General features: G+C 42.6%; 2 protein-coding genes across 2 annotated transcripts in view; both read left to right on the top strand.

The window, feature by feature from the left end:
• The window catches only part of LOC146672933 (uncharacterized), a 405,352-nt gene that overhangs the window by 367,862 nt on the left and 19,347 nt on the right, over positions 1-18,143 (top strand). The window lies entirely within an intron of this gene.
• LOC146672935 (ladderlectin-like) lies at positions 10,680-12,590 on the top strand. Its single transcript, XM_085401629.1, has 7 exons — positions 10,680-10,721; positions 10,813-10,890; positions 10,988-11,038; positions 11,273-11,382; positions 11,487-11,621; positions 11,901-12,012; positions 12,304-12,590. The coding sequence occupies exons 2-7, from the start codon at positions 10,815-10,817 to the stop codon at positions 12,372-12,374; spliced, it is 555 nt and encodes a 184-aa protein (XP_085257755.1). The 5' UTR covers positions 10,680-10,721; positions 10,813-10,814; the 3' UTR covers positions 12,375-12,590.

Below are 18,143 nucleotides of genomic sequence, written 5' to 3'. Positions count from 1 at the left end.
TGGCTGCAATCACAGCATGAATGAGATGCTGAAGGCTATATTTGTACTTGTTTTGTCCACTAAACTTTGTCTTTGCTATGCCTCTGCTTGTTTATATGAGTAATGAGCCTGATGGCCTTTTGTAACAGTTACAACATTTGCACTGGCTATTATAATCTCCTAGGGTGTAACTCCCTCTCCCCGCATGTGGCATTGTCATCACCCTTTACTTACATTTATGTTTTCCGCCTTCATGCTGCTACATTTGGTTAATTAGCGCTTCTAAATTTCCTGTAGTCCTGAATGGTTATGTGTCTCTCTCTTGACCTGTCCACGGCAGAGAGCAAGCTTGGGTGAGCTAGTGTTGAACATCTACACCTGCAGGAGCCTTATTAAGACTTATTGTTCATTCTCCTGCCAGTGGTGGAGGAGACTTCTTTACATTCTTTCGGTTGAAGAAGAGGCCTCGCAGTCCGGCTGTCTCACTGATGACATTGAGGGATTAGCGGCTGCCATCTATTCCAGACCTCGAGTGTTTGAATCTAAGTACTCACACACATGTTCACATTCAGTGCTGTGCATTTTCTTTATTTGGCTGGACAGCTATCACAATTATTTTCTCATTCACAAAGAGTATACAAAGACATTTTGGTTAGTACCAAATAGACACACTCTGATTACGGACTGAGGAGGCTGCAGTTTTGCAACCCCAGGACTGAGAAGAAGACTCTATAAATACCATACTCACATATCTCCAGGCTAAGAGAAGGGTAATTGATGCAAATATTTTCTTTTCATCTTCTAATCTTTGTTTAAACTTTATTCCAAGAGAACTGTAAGTTGTTCAGGTTGTAAACATATTCACCTAGATCATCTTACAATGCTGATATTGCAGCCATTCCCCAACTTTCTGTGAATGGTACTCATGGCCATTGGACAATGGACTTTCATCAGTAATTGTAGATCAATGGTCATGAGAATTTGCATATTAATGATCACGAAACTGACCTCAAACCCCCATTGTTCATTCAGTGGGCTGGTTTCAGTCATTATGCAAATGTACAGTTTATAAGATTGCGAAAAACTGCAGTCAGCTGAGACTGAAGAAGTCACTCGGATGAGTGATGAAACATGTCCCCCACTGAAAATGTTATGACCAGTTGAACAAAAACTACTTTGGGAAATATTAACCTAGTGTTGGTTAAGTTTCCTTCGATTTGCCAGTGTCAAGCTGATGTGTAAGAGGGTATGTTAGGAAGTTCTGGAGGTGTTAAAGTAGCATGTGTTCCAGTCCATCAAGTGAGGTATTGAACACTGATGGTAAACTGCCATTAGAAACCTAATTAAATTGTCCTCTGTTGGTATTAATATTGTTTCGATTATTCCTTGGTGAGGAAGCAGAAAATTATTTGAAATAAGTTTACCATGGGTTTGTTTTTAAGAGCTTGATCAATTGCAGCAGAGACATTACTTCAGTTGAAAAGTAATTAGTTATTGTTACTATTTACCACTTCAAAAAAGTTACTGTTACTGAATTAGTAACTGAGTTACAATTTTATAAAAGTAACTAATTACAGAAAAAGTAACTACTGTTGTACTTTAAAAAAAAATGTTTAACAATAAAAATTTGGATCCCCTCTGAATGGAACTAAAATACTAAAATATAAATTAATAAACATGCTAAAACTTCTATTCATTTCTTTATTTAATAAAGTTTAATAAATTTCATAAGTGTTATTTTTTTAAGTGAATGCTTTCTGTTTTTTCTTCACAGCAGAAGGTCTGCTCTTTAGTCATACATCATACAACATCATAAAGTCTAAAATAAAACATGATTGTCACTGTCTCTGCAGCCACTGTAGAATGACAGGCCTTGTTCCATAACTCCATGCACTTTGTTGTAGGGCTTCTATATACAGTGGAACCCCAACCGACGAAATTAATTCGTTCCCGAGGGTCTTTCGTAAGTCGAAATTTTTCGTAAGTCAAAGCACCCATTGCGCGTTTTGAGTGAGGCGATGCTGAACGATAGACTATAGGATAAAGCAACAGAAATGAAGACTGGAAATAAAACGAGACATTTCAGTCACACAGCAGAGCACTCAGCTGTTAGTTAATGTGATGACCTTGAGCTGTTTGTTCAATAGGAGTTGGTAGCAGATGCAGAGGTGGTTCTTTAACTGATACGGTGGCTTTGAAAACATTCTCATATCCCAGCACACAGAGTAAATCATGTATTATTATGTGAAGTGGCGATAAAACTGAATTAAAAATTGAAAAGTGCTGTAGTTGTGTTTAACTCCTGCATCTCGGTCACTTCTAATGACACATAAATCAATGTTCAGAAGTCCTTGCTGTGTGTGAGGAAGTGACAGCAAAGATGAAGCTCTTCTTCTCTTCGTGTCTTTGATCAACTACTTTTGTTTTGATTGTCATGATCACCGTCGCTCTCACTGTCTGTGTGCGAGAAAATCTGGATCCTGTTCTTATATGAATGATGCTAATCTCCATCTGTCGTTATCATAATCTGTGATCATCCCAGCACTGAAACAAGCTAACAGTTCACCTGTAACTCAGTTTGTAATCCACATGTCTGAACGACAGATGAACGTGATCGGCTCAGACGCTACTTGTCTGCATTTTTATTCTCTCCTTTCTTCTGCAGCTTAAGGAATGAAGCAGTGTGTGCATTACACCAGAGATTTGGATTTTCTTCTGCTTTTAATAAGCCTGAACTAACAGAATGCTTTCTACTCTATTTTGCTTGTAACTGTAGGTTTTTATATGAAATAAAACCATTTAAGCACAAACATCATAAATGATCTAAACATCAGATATTATCTGAGGAGTACCAGCCAGACAGAGTCAGGCTCACCTTAATGCACAACTTGGGAGAGAATTTTCAAACGTTGACACACTGATCATCAGACACCTTCACGAGACAGTGAGTAATATATCAAGCTTGAGTATGAGCACGCAAATATTTGTGGAGATTCTTTTCTGAGGGCGGGTTACACCGAAGGACGGCTTTGTCACTCCCTCCTTGACAAAGCAGTCAGAGATGTGCGTATAGTGCTTATCATTGCTAATCAAGCCAGTAAAGTAAGATGTTCTTGCAGCGTTTAGTCAGTTGAACAAGGTTAATAAGGTCTTTTTCCACATCTGTTCAGCTTTTCTACAGAATATAATCCTGCATCCAAGAGGAAGGATTGACGGTTTGAAATAAGCTGTATTTTAAGGGGCTACACAATGGAGAGCTAATCGACATGTATTATTAAAACAATTGAGGTTACCACAGATTTTTGAAAACATGGATGTTTAAATAAGGCAGAGAGATTAGAATATAAGTGCAGAATTCAGATATAGAACTTTAGAATGAATTATGTAGTAGTCATTTTGTGGAGTATTTCTTACTCAGCTTGTTTACACTCTGCCTGAGCACTCACACCACTTTATACAACACGCCTCATTAATGGCACAAGCTTTAAGTGCTTTCTATCCCACACTCACACTGCAGTGGGCTGTGGAGAACAACCTGGGGTCAGCATCGTGCCCGAGGATATTTGGCATGCAGACTGATAGATGTGCTCCCTTCTGAACCACAGCCACACTATGAGATCACATCCTTCTAATTACAAGGATTATGTTTCTTCCCTCAGGAGTTGGGATGATGGGCAGTGAGTACGACTGAACATAGAGATGGGAGGAGCTGAGGAAAGCATGAAAAGCTCTGAGACAGAATGATTGGCTGTTTATTATTTGACTCAATGGCACGTAAATCAATTCATAATCCTGCTAATGTGTGTTTCTTTCAGAATCTCTGGTTGCTATGCTCTCTCACAATTAAAATGAGTCCACAGTTCATTTCTTTTCAAACTCAGTCTTTTTATCTTTCATGTTGTTTTTACGTTGTTCTAGTGCAACACTCAGGCTGTAGTTTCCAGTTCCTGTGTATTATCTGCACACATGGTTTCTGACAACGAAGCTGACTTTGACTTGGAACATGTCGTGTCAGCAAAAGCTCTGGATAATGTTTCAGTGAGTCCTGTTCTCCAGACAAGAAATGCTATTTGGCAATAATAGCAATAATTTTCCACATGGAAAATCTTTCTATACAACTTTGTTTGCAATGTGAGCTTCACTTCTATTTGTAGAAGTAAATACAAGCACTCATGTTCTCTTGTCCTCTTATACTCTGTTCAGGTCTGTTGAAAATAATGTCCCATTGGAAAAGCTTGTTAGTTTAGGCCTTTATAGATTCTGATGATCTCTGAGCAGCAACAGAAGGAAATAAACCTCCAACAGAACGAACTCTGGGAAATTCAGTCATCTTTTCACAGGTGGGGATGAGGTGAGAGAAACAAAGAGCTTTTAGAAATAACAGTCAACAAACACATTATTGGGATGAAGTCCTTTCAGCCTCTGTGCGACACACAGACAACCTCCCACAGACACACACAGACAACCTCCCACAGGCACACACAGACAACCTCCCACAGGCACACACAGACAACCTCCCACAGGCACACACAGACAACCTCCCACAGACACACACAGACAACCTCCCACAGACACACACAGACAACCTCCCAAAGACACAGACACACACAGACAACCTCCCACAGACACACACAGACAACCTCCCACAGACACAGACACACACAGACAACCTCCCAAAGACACAGACACACACAGACAACCTCCCACAGACACACACAGACAACCTCCCACAGACACAGACACACACAGACAACCTCCCACAGACACACACAGACAACCTCCCACAGACACAGACACACACAGACAACCTCCCAAAGACACAGACACACACAGACAACCTCCCACAGACACACACAGACAACCTCCCACAGGCACAGACACACACAGACAACCTCCCACAGGCACAGACACACACAGACAACCTCCCACAGACACAGACACACACAGACAACCTCCCACAGACACACACAGACAACCTCCCACAGACACAGACACACACAGACAACCTCCCACAGACACACACAGACAACCTCCCACAGACACAGACACACACAGACAACCTCCCAAAGACACAGACACACACAGACAACCTCCCACAGACACACACAGACAACCTCCCACAGGCACAGACACACACAGACAACCTCCCACAGACACAGACACACACAGACAACCTCCCACAGGCACAGACACACACAGACAACCTCCCACAGGCACACACAGACAACCTCCCACAGGCACAGACACACACAGACAACCTCCCACAGACACACACAGACAACCTCCCACAGGCACAGACACACACAGACAACCTCCCACAGACACACACAGACAACCTCCCACAGACACACATAGACAACCTCCCACAGACACAGACACACACAGACAACCTCCCACAGGCACAGACACACACAGACAACCTCCCACAGGCACAGACACACACAGACAACCTCCCACAGACACACACAGACAACCTCCCACAGGCACAGACACACACAGACAACCTCCCACAGGCACACACAGACAACCTCCCACAGGCACAGACACACACAGACAACCTCCCACAGACACAGACACACACAGACAACCTCCCACAGACACACACAGACAACCTCCCACAGGCACAGACACACACAGACAACCTCCCACAGACACACACAGACAACCTCCCACAGGCACAGACACACACAGACAACCTCCCACAGGCACAGACACACACAGACAACCTCCCACAGACACACACAGACAACCTCCCACAGGCACACATAGACAACCTCCCACAGACACAGACACACACAGACAACCTCCCACAGGCACAGACACACACAGACAACCTCCCACAGGCACAGACACACACAGACAACCTCCCACAGACACACACAGACAACCTCCCACAGGCACAGACACACACAGACAACCTCCCACAGGCACAGACACACACAGACAACCTCCCACAGGCACACACAGACAACCTCCCACAGGCACAGACACACACAGACAACCTCCCACAGACACAGACACACACAGACAACCTCCCACAGACACACACAGACAACCTCCCACAGGCACAGACACACACAGACAACCTCCCACAGACACACACAGACAACCTCCCACAGGCACAGACACACACAGACAACCTCCCACAGGCACAGACACACACAGACAACCTCCCACAGACACACACAGACAACCTCCCACAGGCACAGACACACACAGACAACCTCCCACAGGCACAGACACACACAGACAACCTCCCACAGGCACACACAGACAACCTCCCACAGGCACAGACACACACAGACAACCTCCCACAGACACAGACACACACAGACAACCTCCCACAGACACACACAGACAACCTCCCACAGGCACAGACACACACAGACAACCTCCCACAGACACACACAGACAACCTCCCACAGGCACAGACACACACAGACAACCTCCCACAGGCACAGACACACACAGACAACCTCCCACAGGCACAGACACACACAGACACACACAGACAGACTGTAGACAGATGAAACGAACATATATTGATGAACTCAGGATGACCTACTAGCCTTGTGTACATGTGAGAGCTTCAGGTATATAGAATTACTGAAGGCTGTTGTTGAGTGTTAGTAAAAGGCGTACATGTGACAGGCGTGTACTCTCTGACGTGAAATGTTTCTGAGGCCAAGGTAAGGCCAAGCTGGGCAGCCAAGACCAAGAAATGGACCAAACACACCAGAATTGTTATATGTAGCAACGAGCAGCACTTTGCATGTTGAAGGACACGTGTATCAGCAGGGGTGGCTTACCCAAGAACACGAGCCACTCTTCTGTGGTCCTCGTGTGGTTCTGGGGCACACCGCTCCTCCTGGCTGCCTGACCCACGTCTTCTCCTTTCACCCTGAATCATGTTCGCTGAAGCCAGAACTTTTCTATGTCTCACAAAAAAACAAGTCATCTGTTCAACAGCCGTTATGTTTATCAGTAGGCTGGCTTTATTGTGCTCATTAATGCTGCAATAAGGACATAGTTAAAGTCTTGTATTCTTACTTGTATTGTTCCAACAGTTGTGCTGGGTCAGGGGTGTCAAACTCAATCGCACAGGGGGCCAAAGGTCAAGGCCCGCTTTAGGTCGCGGGCCACACAAGATAAACATTTATTGAACACTAAAACAATGTTTTTAAACATAAATATGAATAAAAACAGACAGGAATATTATTAAAGATTAAAGAAACTTCAAAAAATAAACTTTAACTTTAAATATTTTGCTCTCCATAAAAATATATCCTGTCAAAATGACACAAGTTAGAAATATGAACATGCTGCCAGAAACCCAGAAAAATAAATGAGAGCAAACACAAGGTTGGAGCCGCATGTAGACGGAGCTGGGCGCTGCTGCAGGAGTGCAGCTAATAAACTGTGCAGCCAGTCAGTGTCTTTCCCTGAGTGCATCATTACACTGCAGCTGCATCTGCATCTGCACAGGTGCAGCTCAGCAAAGTGCGCTGACTTGGTTCAACATTACTGCAACAGGGAAAGTGAGGCAGGCTGCACTGGTGCATTAGTGACAGCTTCACTGCGTCACACATGTCCATGAACTGACAGGTTTCCTTGCTGAGCTCAAAACCTCGATTGAGAACTTTTCCCCAGCTCAGCCAGCGGAGCTCTGCATGAAGGAATGTGGGCAAACTCTGAATCTATTTCCCACATGAAAGACTGAAACTGACGGTGATTTAAACTTTTAGCTCAGATCAAATGTACGGTCTGTGTTACGGGGATCATTACATGCTCCATTTTTGGACTTTACCACACAGCCTTTCCTGGTGTGTGATGCAGTGATGCTGATAACTCACCAGTACAGTTCTCCTGCATCTTTACTCGCATCCTGCTGACTAGTCCGCTTTTTTCACCGCACAGCATCGGCGCTCCATCTGTTGTAAGTCCAACAAGTTTGTCCCAGAGCAGTTTCAGGTCGTTACACTTTGACATGTGTTTTAAAAAATGTCTTTTCCTGTCGTTGTGCATCGATTTAATGTTCAATATTTCCTCTCCACGGACGAAGATGGTCAGCTGTGCAGTGTCCATCATGTCTGTACTTTCATCCACAGAGAGTATTTAATAACGTTTTTGCTTCTTTCACACAGCTGTGTTCTTAAATCAGTGACTGTCTCACAAACCCGATCAGCAATCGTACTTCTGCTCAGGCTCACATTTGCTAAAATCTGCGTTTTGTCTGGACACAAGACGTCCACAGCTTCATCCTGCAGCTCTTCAGAGCGGTACCGGCCTGATTTGGCTCCTCTGCTACAGTAAAACTTGCTTTCACAACAGCTTCACTTTGTGGTTTTGCTCTGGTGACAAACGTCTGCTGAAATGTCAGATTCTACTTCAGCTCTTCTACTTTCTGTAGTTTCTGCATTTAGGTTTTTCAGCTTATCCTGACGTTTTGTCTCGTAGTGCCGTCTTAAATTAAATTCCTTAATTACAGCCTCATTAGCTCCACTAATAAGACGCACGGTTTACCAGCATGTCTGTAAACATATATTCAGCCTCCCACTGGCGCTGAAAGGCTCTGCTTTCAGAATCAACTTTTCTCTCCACCATTGTGAGCGGCGAGCTTCAGTAACAGAAGTTTGACTTGATTGATGCAAATGTTCCCAGTTAGCCTAGCCAAGGAGGCTGCAGCGCTGCATTATGGGATCTGTAGTTTGTATATTATTAGTGCCTCATATCGCCGGGCCATGCATAACAATAATAGCACATCTATATAAAAGGATCTCGCAGGCAGGATATAAATGTACGCCGGGCCGGATGTGGCCCGCGGGCCTTGACTTTGACACATGTGTGCTGGGTCCTGCGCTGTCTGGCTCTCCACTCCTGCTGCTGAGCAGCCTCCGCTCACACATCAGCTAGTCTTACGGCATGGGTTGATGTAGATTCTTATGGGTCTCCTTTGTTACTTTTTCATTAGCACTCTTTCCAGCCAACTCTAAGGCTACGTTCACTCTGCAGGTCTTAATGCTTAACTCTGATTTTTTGATCAAATCCGATGTTTTTGTCTGCTCGTTCACACTACAAATAAAATGCGACAGCAAACGTGCTCTAGTGTGAACGCTCAAAGCATGCACAAAAGAAGACGTCACACACAACGCGCTCTGTTCAGACCCAGAGCAAACAGTGTTGTTTGACTGATGGCCTTAATATAAAGACTTGTTTCAGACTTTGCGTTTCCCAATTTTGCTTTAAGTTATAAAGTTATTTTGTTATTTACATTTGGCCTAATAATGATCCTTACTGCTGTTTTAGAGGAGCGCTGCTTCAAAAGATAGTTGCAGATTTCTGCAGTACAAAGAAAATGTTCACGTTTCTCCAACGTTGTCTTCCCAACAGTTTCACTGACATCTACACGGGATGGCCAGGAAGTGTTCGCGATGTCTTCTCTGGCGCTGATAATTGGCGTCTGTCATGTGTCAGTGACGTAAAAGACGGATTTAATGCGACCTGACCATCAAACAGCAGTCGCTTTCTGAAACATCAGATATGTATCGGATTCAGCACCACATACGAAAGTGACCCAGATCGGATTTGACAATATGGGATTTGTGCCGTTCACACTGTCACACCATGATGGGATAGATGGGTCTCATAGGGTCAGAAAAGTTGGATTTGATGGGCTTTCGCCTGCAGTGTGAACGTAGCCTAAGACTACTAAATGAAAACACGTGGCTCAGTAGCACAAAAGACCACTAAAGCTAGGAAACACTTATTTCAAAAGCTTGTGCTTTACTAACTATAAGAAGCTAACATTTTAATAGCTCACCTGAGAGCCTGCATTATGCACAGTGGCTGTGTCTTCAACACCGAAGCCCACACCGTTTACTGCATGTCACTGACTGGTAATCTGAAAGTGTGTGTGTTGTCCAACTGAACCATATCCTTTTGGTTTTTTATTTGGCAATATTGAGTTTGAAAATCATCAAGATGACATTTGCCATAATCTGGAGGTACTTAATGAACCGCAGATGCACAAAGATGCTTCTGTCGCCGTTTCACAGAGGTTTTTGGTTTCCAAGCAGTTTTCAGCCGAGTCCTCTGGGCTGCTGTTAAAGCTCCATGCTTGAGTTAGGACTTGGGTTTTGTGTTCTTCTACAAAAAGGTTTGAGAGACCATTTTATTTCCTTTTCTTTTTCTTTCTTTGCACAATTGAAATGTATATAGTTGGTGTACTAATAGATAATCTAATGACTTTTATTTTACATGGAAGTCATTCTAAACTGTCCTTTTCTGTCTCATTTTCCAATTGGCTGTTCACCAAATCACTGTTCAGGTTGCTCCCCAATTTCAGGGGTGTCCCCAGTCATTACTGGGAAGAACAAAGGAACACACTGTTGGCATGTTTTATTTCATCTAGTGTGGATAATGATGAGTAAAAGACAGCTACCTTCACCATGCAAAACAACAGTGTGACACAAAGATGAGGTTATGTATCTCTGTGTTGACCATCAGTCAATATGACAAATTAAACAGCAGTGACATTTTATCTGGGTGGAGGTAAAAACCATTGTTATAAAGCGAAATGCCAGCAAGCATGGAGCTAAAATAAATAACAGTGTATTTTAGTCTGTTTGTTCTTGGTTTTGAGTGAAGGTACAGAAACAGTATATAAGTGCTGGTGTTCGGTTCAGCACCTCCACACTTGAAGGCTGAAGTTACAAGCTGACACTGATAACAGGGAAGATAAGGTATTATATCAAATGCTTGCTGGGAAGTGTCAGATTATTGTCTATCTTTTCTTTTATAAACGACCTACTTTGAATTTTCTGATTTGTACAGAGATGCTAAACATCACCATGAAGCTGCTGACTGTGTCTACACTTCTCTGCGCAATGGTGGCTCTGGGCACTGCTGCTGGTGAGTATTCCAGTATACTGAGCATCATCTATACATCTTATGCATGAATATATTAAACTGAAAATTATAATGAAAATCAACATTTGCTGTTGTCTAGCACTTCCAGATGAAGTGGCCAGTAATGGGACAGAGGCATCAATTTCAGCAGGTCAGTGGACTTTTCAGGTTTGAAACCAAAACTAATCACATTTTTATCATCAGTACATCAGCTTTCCTACGTCAGCTTTCATAAATTTGTTTTCATGTGTGATGGACAAGTACATTTATAGCTTAAAAAAGTTCATCTTTAACACTCAGATAAAAACACATTTTTCATGAATTTTTATTTTAAAAACTTTTTCCGACACAGTAAAGTAGCTCAATATTCTTTGATTGTCTTCAGCAGAACATCATGTTGAGAAGAGAGCAGCATCTTGTCCAAGCGGCTGGACTCAGTATGGGAATCGATGCTTTCTCTACGATAACCGTCAAATGACTTGGGCTCAGGCGCAGGTAAAAGCAGTGATGTGAATTTATCATTTATCCTTTGTGCAATCTTAACTCTTTCTGTTTACGTTGTCATTTCTATAAACTCAGTCTGTTGATTTCCATTGTAGCGAATCTGCCAGTCCTTGAATGCAAACCTGGCATCTGTAAACAGCAACGACGAGTACCAGTTCATTCGAGCCGTCATATCTAGTGCCTCTCGTGAAAGTGGACTAACATGGGTTGGTGGCTCAGATGGTCAACAGGTATATCACTTATCATTATTCAGAGGACCCTCCCCCATTAGCAAGCACGTGGTGACAGTGGGGAAGAAAAACAATTTTTAACAGGAAGAAACCTGAGGCAGAACCAGGCTCAGGGATTAGTTCCCACCTGCAGTAGATATGGAGGTCTTTAAGATGGGATCTGATTATTCAAGACTTTAAAATTCCTTCTTCATATTATTGTATCTACATGCACATTTAGAACTTGGAACTGTAGCTTATTTGTGAACATATTCTTGCCTACGTTTTTCTGTTTTCTAGGAGAATTACTGGTTTTGGATTGATGGAACCTATTTCACATTTACGCAGTGGTGTCAGGGAGAACCTAACAACGCTGGGGGAAACGAGCATTGCTTAATGGTGAATTTTTCAGGTAAACCTAAAAGTACAATGTAAGAGCACTATAAATGTTAAAGAAAAAAGGAAACAATACCCAGAATCCCCCAAATAATCTTTATGCATTTAATGTGACAAACAGTGATGAGTGAAAAAATGTCAGCAGTACATTTTTCTATCATATTAATTATTTACATAGTGTTTTGATGCAATACTAAACACATGTATGTGTCAGGTGCTGTTGTTATACAGAACAGCATATTTAGATCAGTGATCATTTCTCCATGTGATTGTGATTTCAGTTCATGCTGATTTTGTGTACTTACAGGAAGCAAGTGTTGGAATGATGGGAGATGTGACAGCCAATACCCATTTATTTGTGTCAGGGCCATCTGCTGATTCCTGGGCTCTCGTGAAGGCGTGGCCTACCTGACGACAGAGCAAATGCTCTAATGTATCACAATAAGAATCTGGTTCTGATTTGATTTACTTCTTTTCTTTTACTGTAATGCTGCATAAGGAATGAAGCGACAAGTGACATAAACTGGAGTTGCTCTTTTAACAGGAGCAGACTGCATGTGTACTTGAAAGAATGCTTTTAGCAAAACGTTGTTTCCCAGAATGAATTGTTGTTTCTCATCTTCTTCATCATTAAAATCTTAAGCATTGAATCAAAATGGTCTGTGCATTTAAATGCTTCATGCTTATCAGTGTGCTCTTAAATATCACATACATCCTCACTGTAAAATCTAACTAGTTCTCTGAGCTTAAAAAACGTATGCAAACGCATTGCCTAGAAAAACAAGAAACACTAACAACGCCTGATGACTAAATTAGGACGACTTAATCATTGTGAGTACAAAGTACTACAGATGACTTCATTTTTCCTGAGTGAGCAATACTAATGGTTTATCCACTGAAAAAGATTTGAAATCTAACAAAATAAAAATATATATAAATTTTGTGGTAGCTTACTATTTTAAATTTTGCCAATGTTTTATCATCCTTGAACTTGAGATTTATAGTAGAACACTTAAACACTATAAGTATGGCTAAAAAATAACTATCAGCATTTCTTCTGATGCAGTTAAACTCAGTCCAACGGTGATTTTCAAATGCAAGAAAGTTCTGCTAAATATCAAACAAGCATATTCCTACTATTGTGTCTTGTGCTGTTTAATAATTCTTAAACAATTATTAAATTGGTATTTGTATATTTTTTTGTTACACAATTTAAAACTTTTAAAAACGTATAATAAAGTATTTCTCAACCTCATGCACTAGCTCACGCTGCCTATACACTGCAGAATGCTAAAGAAAAAACTTGTATGAAAACTTGTATGAACAGCACACAAGAGTGAAAACAGATATAAGATGCCTAGAAAAATCATATAAATGAAACTTGTATGTTTTGAGAAAGTGGCCACTTTCATGAGTAAATCACGTAAGCCTGATATGATTCACTATATGAAGCAGGCCACATCTTATGCAGGTCTTTTATAAGTTTTTCCTATTTCTTTTCCATATGGGCAGAAACACAGTCAGCCCAATATTTATGTACTAAAACCAACTATGGTCAGTTGACAGCTTAAGTTATAATTATTTAATTTTTTCCACAGAGCGATAACCACCCCTGGTTGTGTCACTCAAGAATGCGAGTTTGATTGATGACCCTAGCCTTGACCTTTTGACCTTACCAGAAGTACTCCGGAAGTGACTAATCGATTCCAGGGCTGTGTCCCAATTACGAGACCGCATGCTTGAAGTACGCGCACTACGCGCACTACCTACGGTGGGTACTATAAGTACGAGAAGTGAGAGGCTTGTGAAATGGGACGGTATACGCTTCGTCGTGCTGTTCAGGTTGCCTAGCAACCATGATACTAACCGCGAGACACGTTACATACAGCTTTGTGTGACAGAAATGAAGGAGAAAATGTTTTGTTGGTCATTCATTTTTGTCATGACATCACTTTGATTAGTTGAGTATCTGAGGCTGAGACCACGGGACTGTGAAACATGATTGTTGGGCTTTATTTCTGTGCTGAACAGATTAGTTATTAGTCATATGCATGTATACCCTGGGCCCCTCTTTGTGCCAAAATGTGTCTCTTATGTCTGGCTGCTAAGGTACGTGTGTTGTGTTGCTGAATAGTCTTTACCTGATTTCCAATCAGTATGAGTGGAGCTCCCAGTCGCACCATCGCACATGTCCCTACGCTTCCCATTGGAACACGAACCAAAAGGGTGCTTTGCCCACAATAATAATACAACCCACTTCTTGCCCATGTTCCAATTAATGTGCTCGGGTCACTCACATTATTCGTGGTTCTTCCCGTGGGTGTGACGGCACACCAAGTAGGGTCGATTTCTCCCACGTGGTACTTTACATTATCTGTAGAAAACCTGAAACATGTATAGTTATCTTGTTTTGGCATAAATGAATTGGCATTCTCCGCTTGCCCTATCGTGTTTGGTGCCGAGATTATTAGTTTAGCAGTTACATTTGTCATTGAGTTTTTAAGTGCGACTCAGGCTTTGGGGTAAACTAAGTGTACCCTAATTACCCCAAACGGATCTGTTCCTGACACGTCCACCCTGATTACCAGATAGAATACGCCTCCCGGGCTCTCGGCTTTAGGCAGTATGTTCCATGGACCTAGGAAGATGGTGACAGGGTCATGAAAAACAGAATAATCCCTTTGAATTACTATTCCTTGCAGGCCTTCCGGGACCTGTGACTGCCATCCTACTCCTGTACAACCTACCACATTTTCCCAGGAGCACCACTGACCTGCTGTGTATGTATGGATGTGTTTGCCCCTGGAGGGGCTCCAATAAGCATAATTGGAGCATATCACAGGGTGATTACAGACCCACACATCATATGCTCTCCAGCTGCTACTAGCTCCTGCACACTTAATGACGTCACACAAATCAAACGTGAATGAGCTGGTGGACCCTTTAACATAATTTAATTCTATGCCGTTGTATGTGCTGAGACACTCATCACCTTTACCTGACACCTCGCGCTTTAGTCTTTTCACCGATCCCGTTTTAGCAACTATTGTCTCAGGAAGTGCTGGGCTGGACTGGCATCCGCGTCCGACCGATTCACAAAATGGGCCCTGCAACATAGAGAGACCTAATATTCAATAATCCACATTTCACTGTTTTACTCTTTGGTTCAGATGTGGATTCTGTATTGTTTGTTCTTTGTGATTGTTTATGTTTAAGTTGTTTATTGCTGGCTTTTAGTTTGTTTTTGTCTGTTTGGGAGCTGAGATAGTCTCTATGGATAGGGGTTTTTTTTGCCACGGGCACCCTAAGGAGAAAAGCTCCAGAGAGGCATGTTCCATGTTAAAAGCTAAAATATAACACATATATATATATATATATATATATATATTCACCGCCTCGGGGCTCTCCTCCTGCCCCTCTCTCCCTGATCCACCTGCTGGCCTCTGTGGAAGCTCCGCCATAGCCACCACCACACAACTGAGTTATTTTTACACACCGGCCAGCATCTGGCCAATCCACCACCTCTCGTTGTTTATACCGTTACAAAAAAATAAATAAAAGAAAATTATCGGGCCACCGAGCAAATGCCCGATGTCCAGTCCAGCTATGGTCGTGCCAACCAGTTAACCCTTCGCGTGCCAACTGTGGCACGCATGCCCAGGGTTGCCAACCCCTGATATAGACTATGTGCACGTTAGCATATGCTACTTCCGGTGTGGAAACTCCTGTGGGGAGCTTTGTTTCTGGTGTCCTATTCACGCCCTGTTTACGGTCCAAAACAAGTTAAGCAAATGAATGAATCAAGCGGCGATTTACATTTCTATAGATGTCTCGGGCATTTACCCAATATATCTGTAAATGATGTTCATCGACTTGTCGATATTTTCCCCCCGCGCCTCAGAGCAAAAGAGAAAAGGGATTCAAATGTTATATTTCTCAGCGGTCCCTCGTTTATCGCGGGTGTTATGTTCTAGAAATAACCAGCGAGAGGTGAAATCAAGCAGCCAATTTAATTTTTTGACGGTGCAAAACGTTTGGTGGACATCGTGGACATACAGCACTGCACTTCAGAGTCACACTGCTAGCATCGATGCAGCGATTCTGTACTGTACAGGAGAGACGTCACGGAGGAGATCGTCTGCAGCGATCAGGACGCAGGACACAATGTGACGTAAAAAAAAAGCAGCAAACTTGCACTAAAAATCTGTGAAACAGCGAGGTGAAAGGTGAACCGCGTTATAGCGAGGGACCGCTGTAATTTTGAAGGTAAGTCACAACATACCCTTCGTACATACTAATGTATAGAAACCATTACCAGCAATCATTCATTTTTTGTGTGGCTTTTTTCACGGTTTGTTAACATGCTGTGTAGGTGTGTACTGGACTAGCTGATATCGACATAACGGGAAACATCTGGTTTGACTGTTGTTCACCTGTAGTTTGAATGCTGAACATTTGCCTGTTTAAATCATGAGACCAGTCACTATACAGAGATGTGCTTCTGAATGTGGACGATGTGTCTTCTGCTGCAGTGATGCAGTTCAGCTTGTGTTGAGTGATGTAAACAACTGATCGATCTAAACGCTTTAAACGTCAAAATTGATCATGAGTGTTCCCACCTTTCTGCTCTTTGTACCTTAACGCAATCTTTCCGTTTTCGAGTTTTGGACATGATCTTGGAGTATATCTTCGCATTAGCGATTGACCGCAAAGTAAAGCTACCGGAAATGTACAGGGTGGGCCATTTATATGGATCCACCGTAATAACATGGGAATGGTTGGTGATATTAAAGTCCTGTTTGTGGTACATTAGTATATGTGAGGGGGCAAATTCCTCAAGATGGGCGGTGACCATGGTGGCTGTTAGAGTGAAATTGTTAAATGTTTGTCATTTTTATGTTTACCATTTGTACAGTGTTTAACTCTGATGAAAGAAATTCCACTGTCCTTCCCCCCAGATTCTCGAGGTTCTGGTGGGGGGCTGTAATGTTTTATGGCAGATACATCCTATCTGGAAGATCTGCTTCTTTTGATGTAAGCTTCCTGCGTTTACGACCCTTTGGTCAGCAGGAGGTCTGACACACACACACACACACACACACACACACACACACACACACACACACACACACACACATTCTCACATGACACACACACACACACAGACGAGGCCTCCCTTGCGCAAGTGTTTGATCGATCGACTGTCTTGTTTTCTTCATGATGAATAAGTCTCTAGAATTAGCGGGGCTTGTGGAAACACAGACCCAACAGTGGCCATTTAGAAGTCGGCCATCTTGGATACAACTTTTGTTTTTTCAATAGGAAGAGGGCCATGTGACACATCACACTTATTGGTAATGTCACAAGAACAACAATGGTGTTTCAACGTAACTTTATTCTTTCATGAGTTATTTACAAGTTTCTCTTTGTTCACAGCCATTGACATGTCGAAGGTTAACACGTGAGGAGCGGATCGAAATTGTGTTGATATCTGGTGAACGCAGTAACCGGGTCATTGCAGCAGATTTCAATGCAAGGCACCCTACGCGACCACCCATCTCCCATGCTACAGTCAGCAAACTGCTTGCTAAGTTTCGTGAAACTGGTTCAGTGTTGGATTTGCCAAAATGTGGATGCAAGAAAACTGTCAGTAATGAAGAAACATCAGTGGCTGTCCTAGCTTTATTCAGCAAGAGCCCACAGCGTAGCACTCGCCGCATGTCACTGGAGAGTGGCATTAGTCGAACATCCCTTCAGCGGATATTAGCTACTCACAAATGTCACCCTTACAAACTCCAGCTACTGCAGCATCTCAGCGAGGATGACCCAGATCGGCGCACAGAATTTGCAGAATGGGCAAAACAAAAATTGGAACAGGACCCTCAGTTCACACAGAAGATTTTGTTCAGTGAGGCAAACTTTTATGTGACTGGTGAAGTTAACAAACAAAACCACCGCTATTGGTCTGACACTGACCCACATTGGATGGATCCCTCCAAGACTGTTGGAACAACAAAAGTGATGGTTTGGTGTGGTATATGGGGCACAACGATAGTGGGTCCATTCTTCATCAATGGAAACCTCAAGGCCACTGGATATTTGAAACTGCTACAGGATGATGTGTTTCCCTCTTTATGCACTGAAGCT

The sequence above is a fragment of the Rhamphochromis longiceps genome, linkage group LG3, assembly GCF_057381845.1.
Source record: "Rhamphochromis longiceps isolate RC_006_pf linkage group LG3, R_longiceps_female_GT1.1, whole genome shotgun sequence".
NCBI classification, from domain to species: domain Eukaryota; kingdom Metazoa; phylum Chordata; class Actinopteri; order Cichliformes; family Cichlidae; genus Rhamphochromis; species Rhamphochromis longiceps.
This window is presented reverse-complemented; position numbering and strand designations above follow the sequence as displayed.

Coding starts and splice junctions, on each gene's coding strand:
- LOC146672935 (XM_085401629.1), top strand. CDS start 10,815: ATGCTAAACATCACCATGAAGCTGCTGACTGTGTCTACACTTCTCTGC. Junction 10,891..10,987: donor GGCTCTGGGCACTGCTGCTG/GTGAGTATTCCA, acceptor GCTGTTGTCTAG/CACTTCCAGATGAAGTGGCC. Junction 11,383..11,486: donor TGACTTGGGCTCAGGCGCAG/GTAAAAGCAGTG, acceptor TTTCCATTGTAG/CGAATCTGCCAGTCCTTGAA.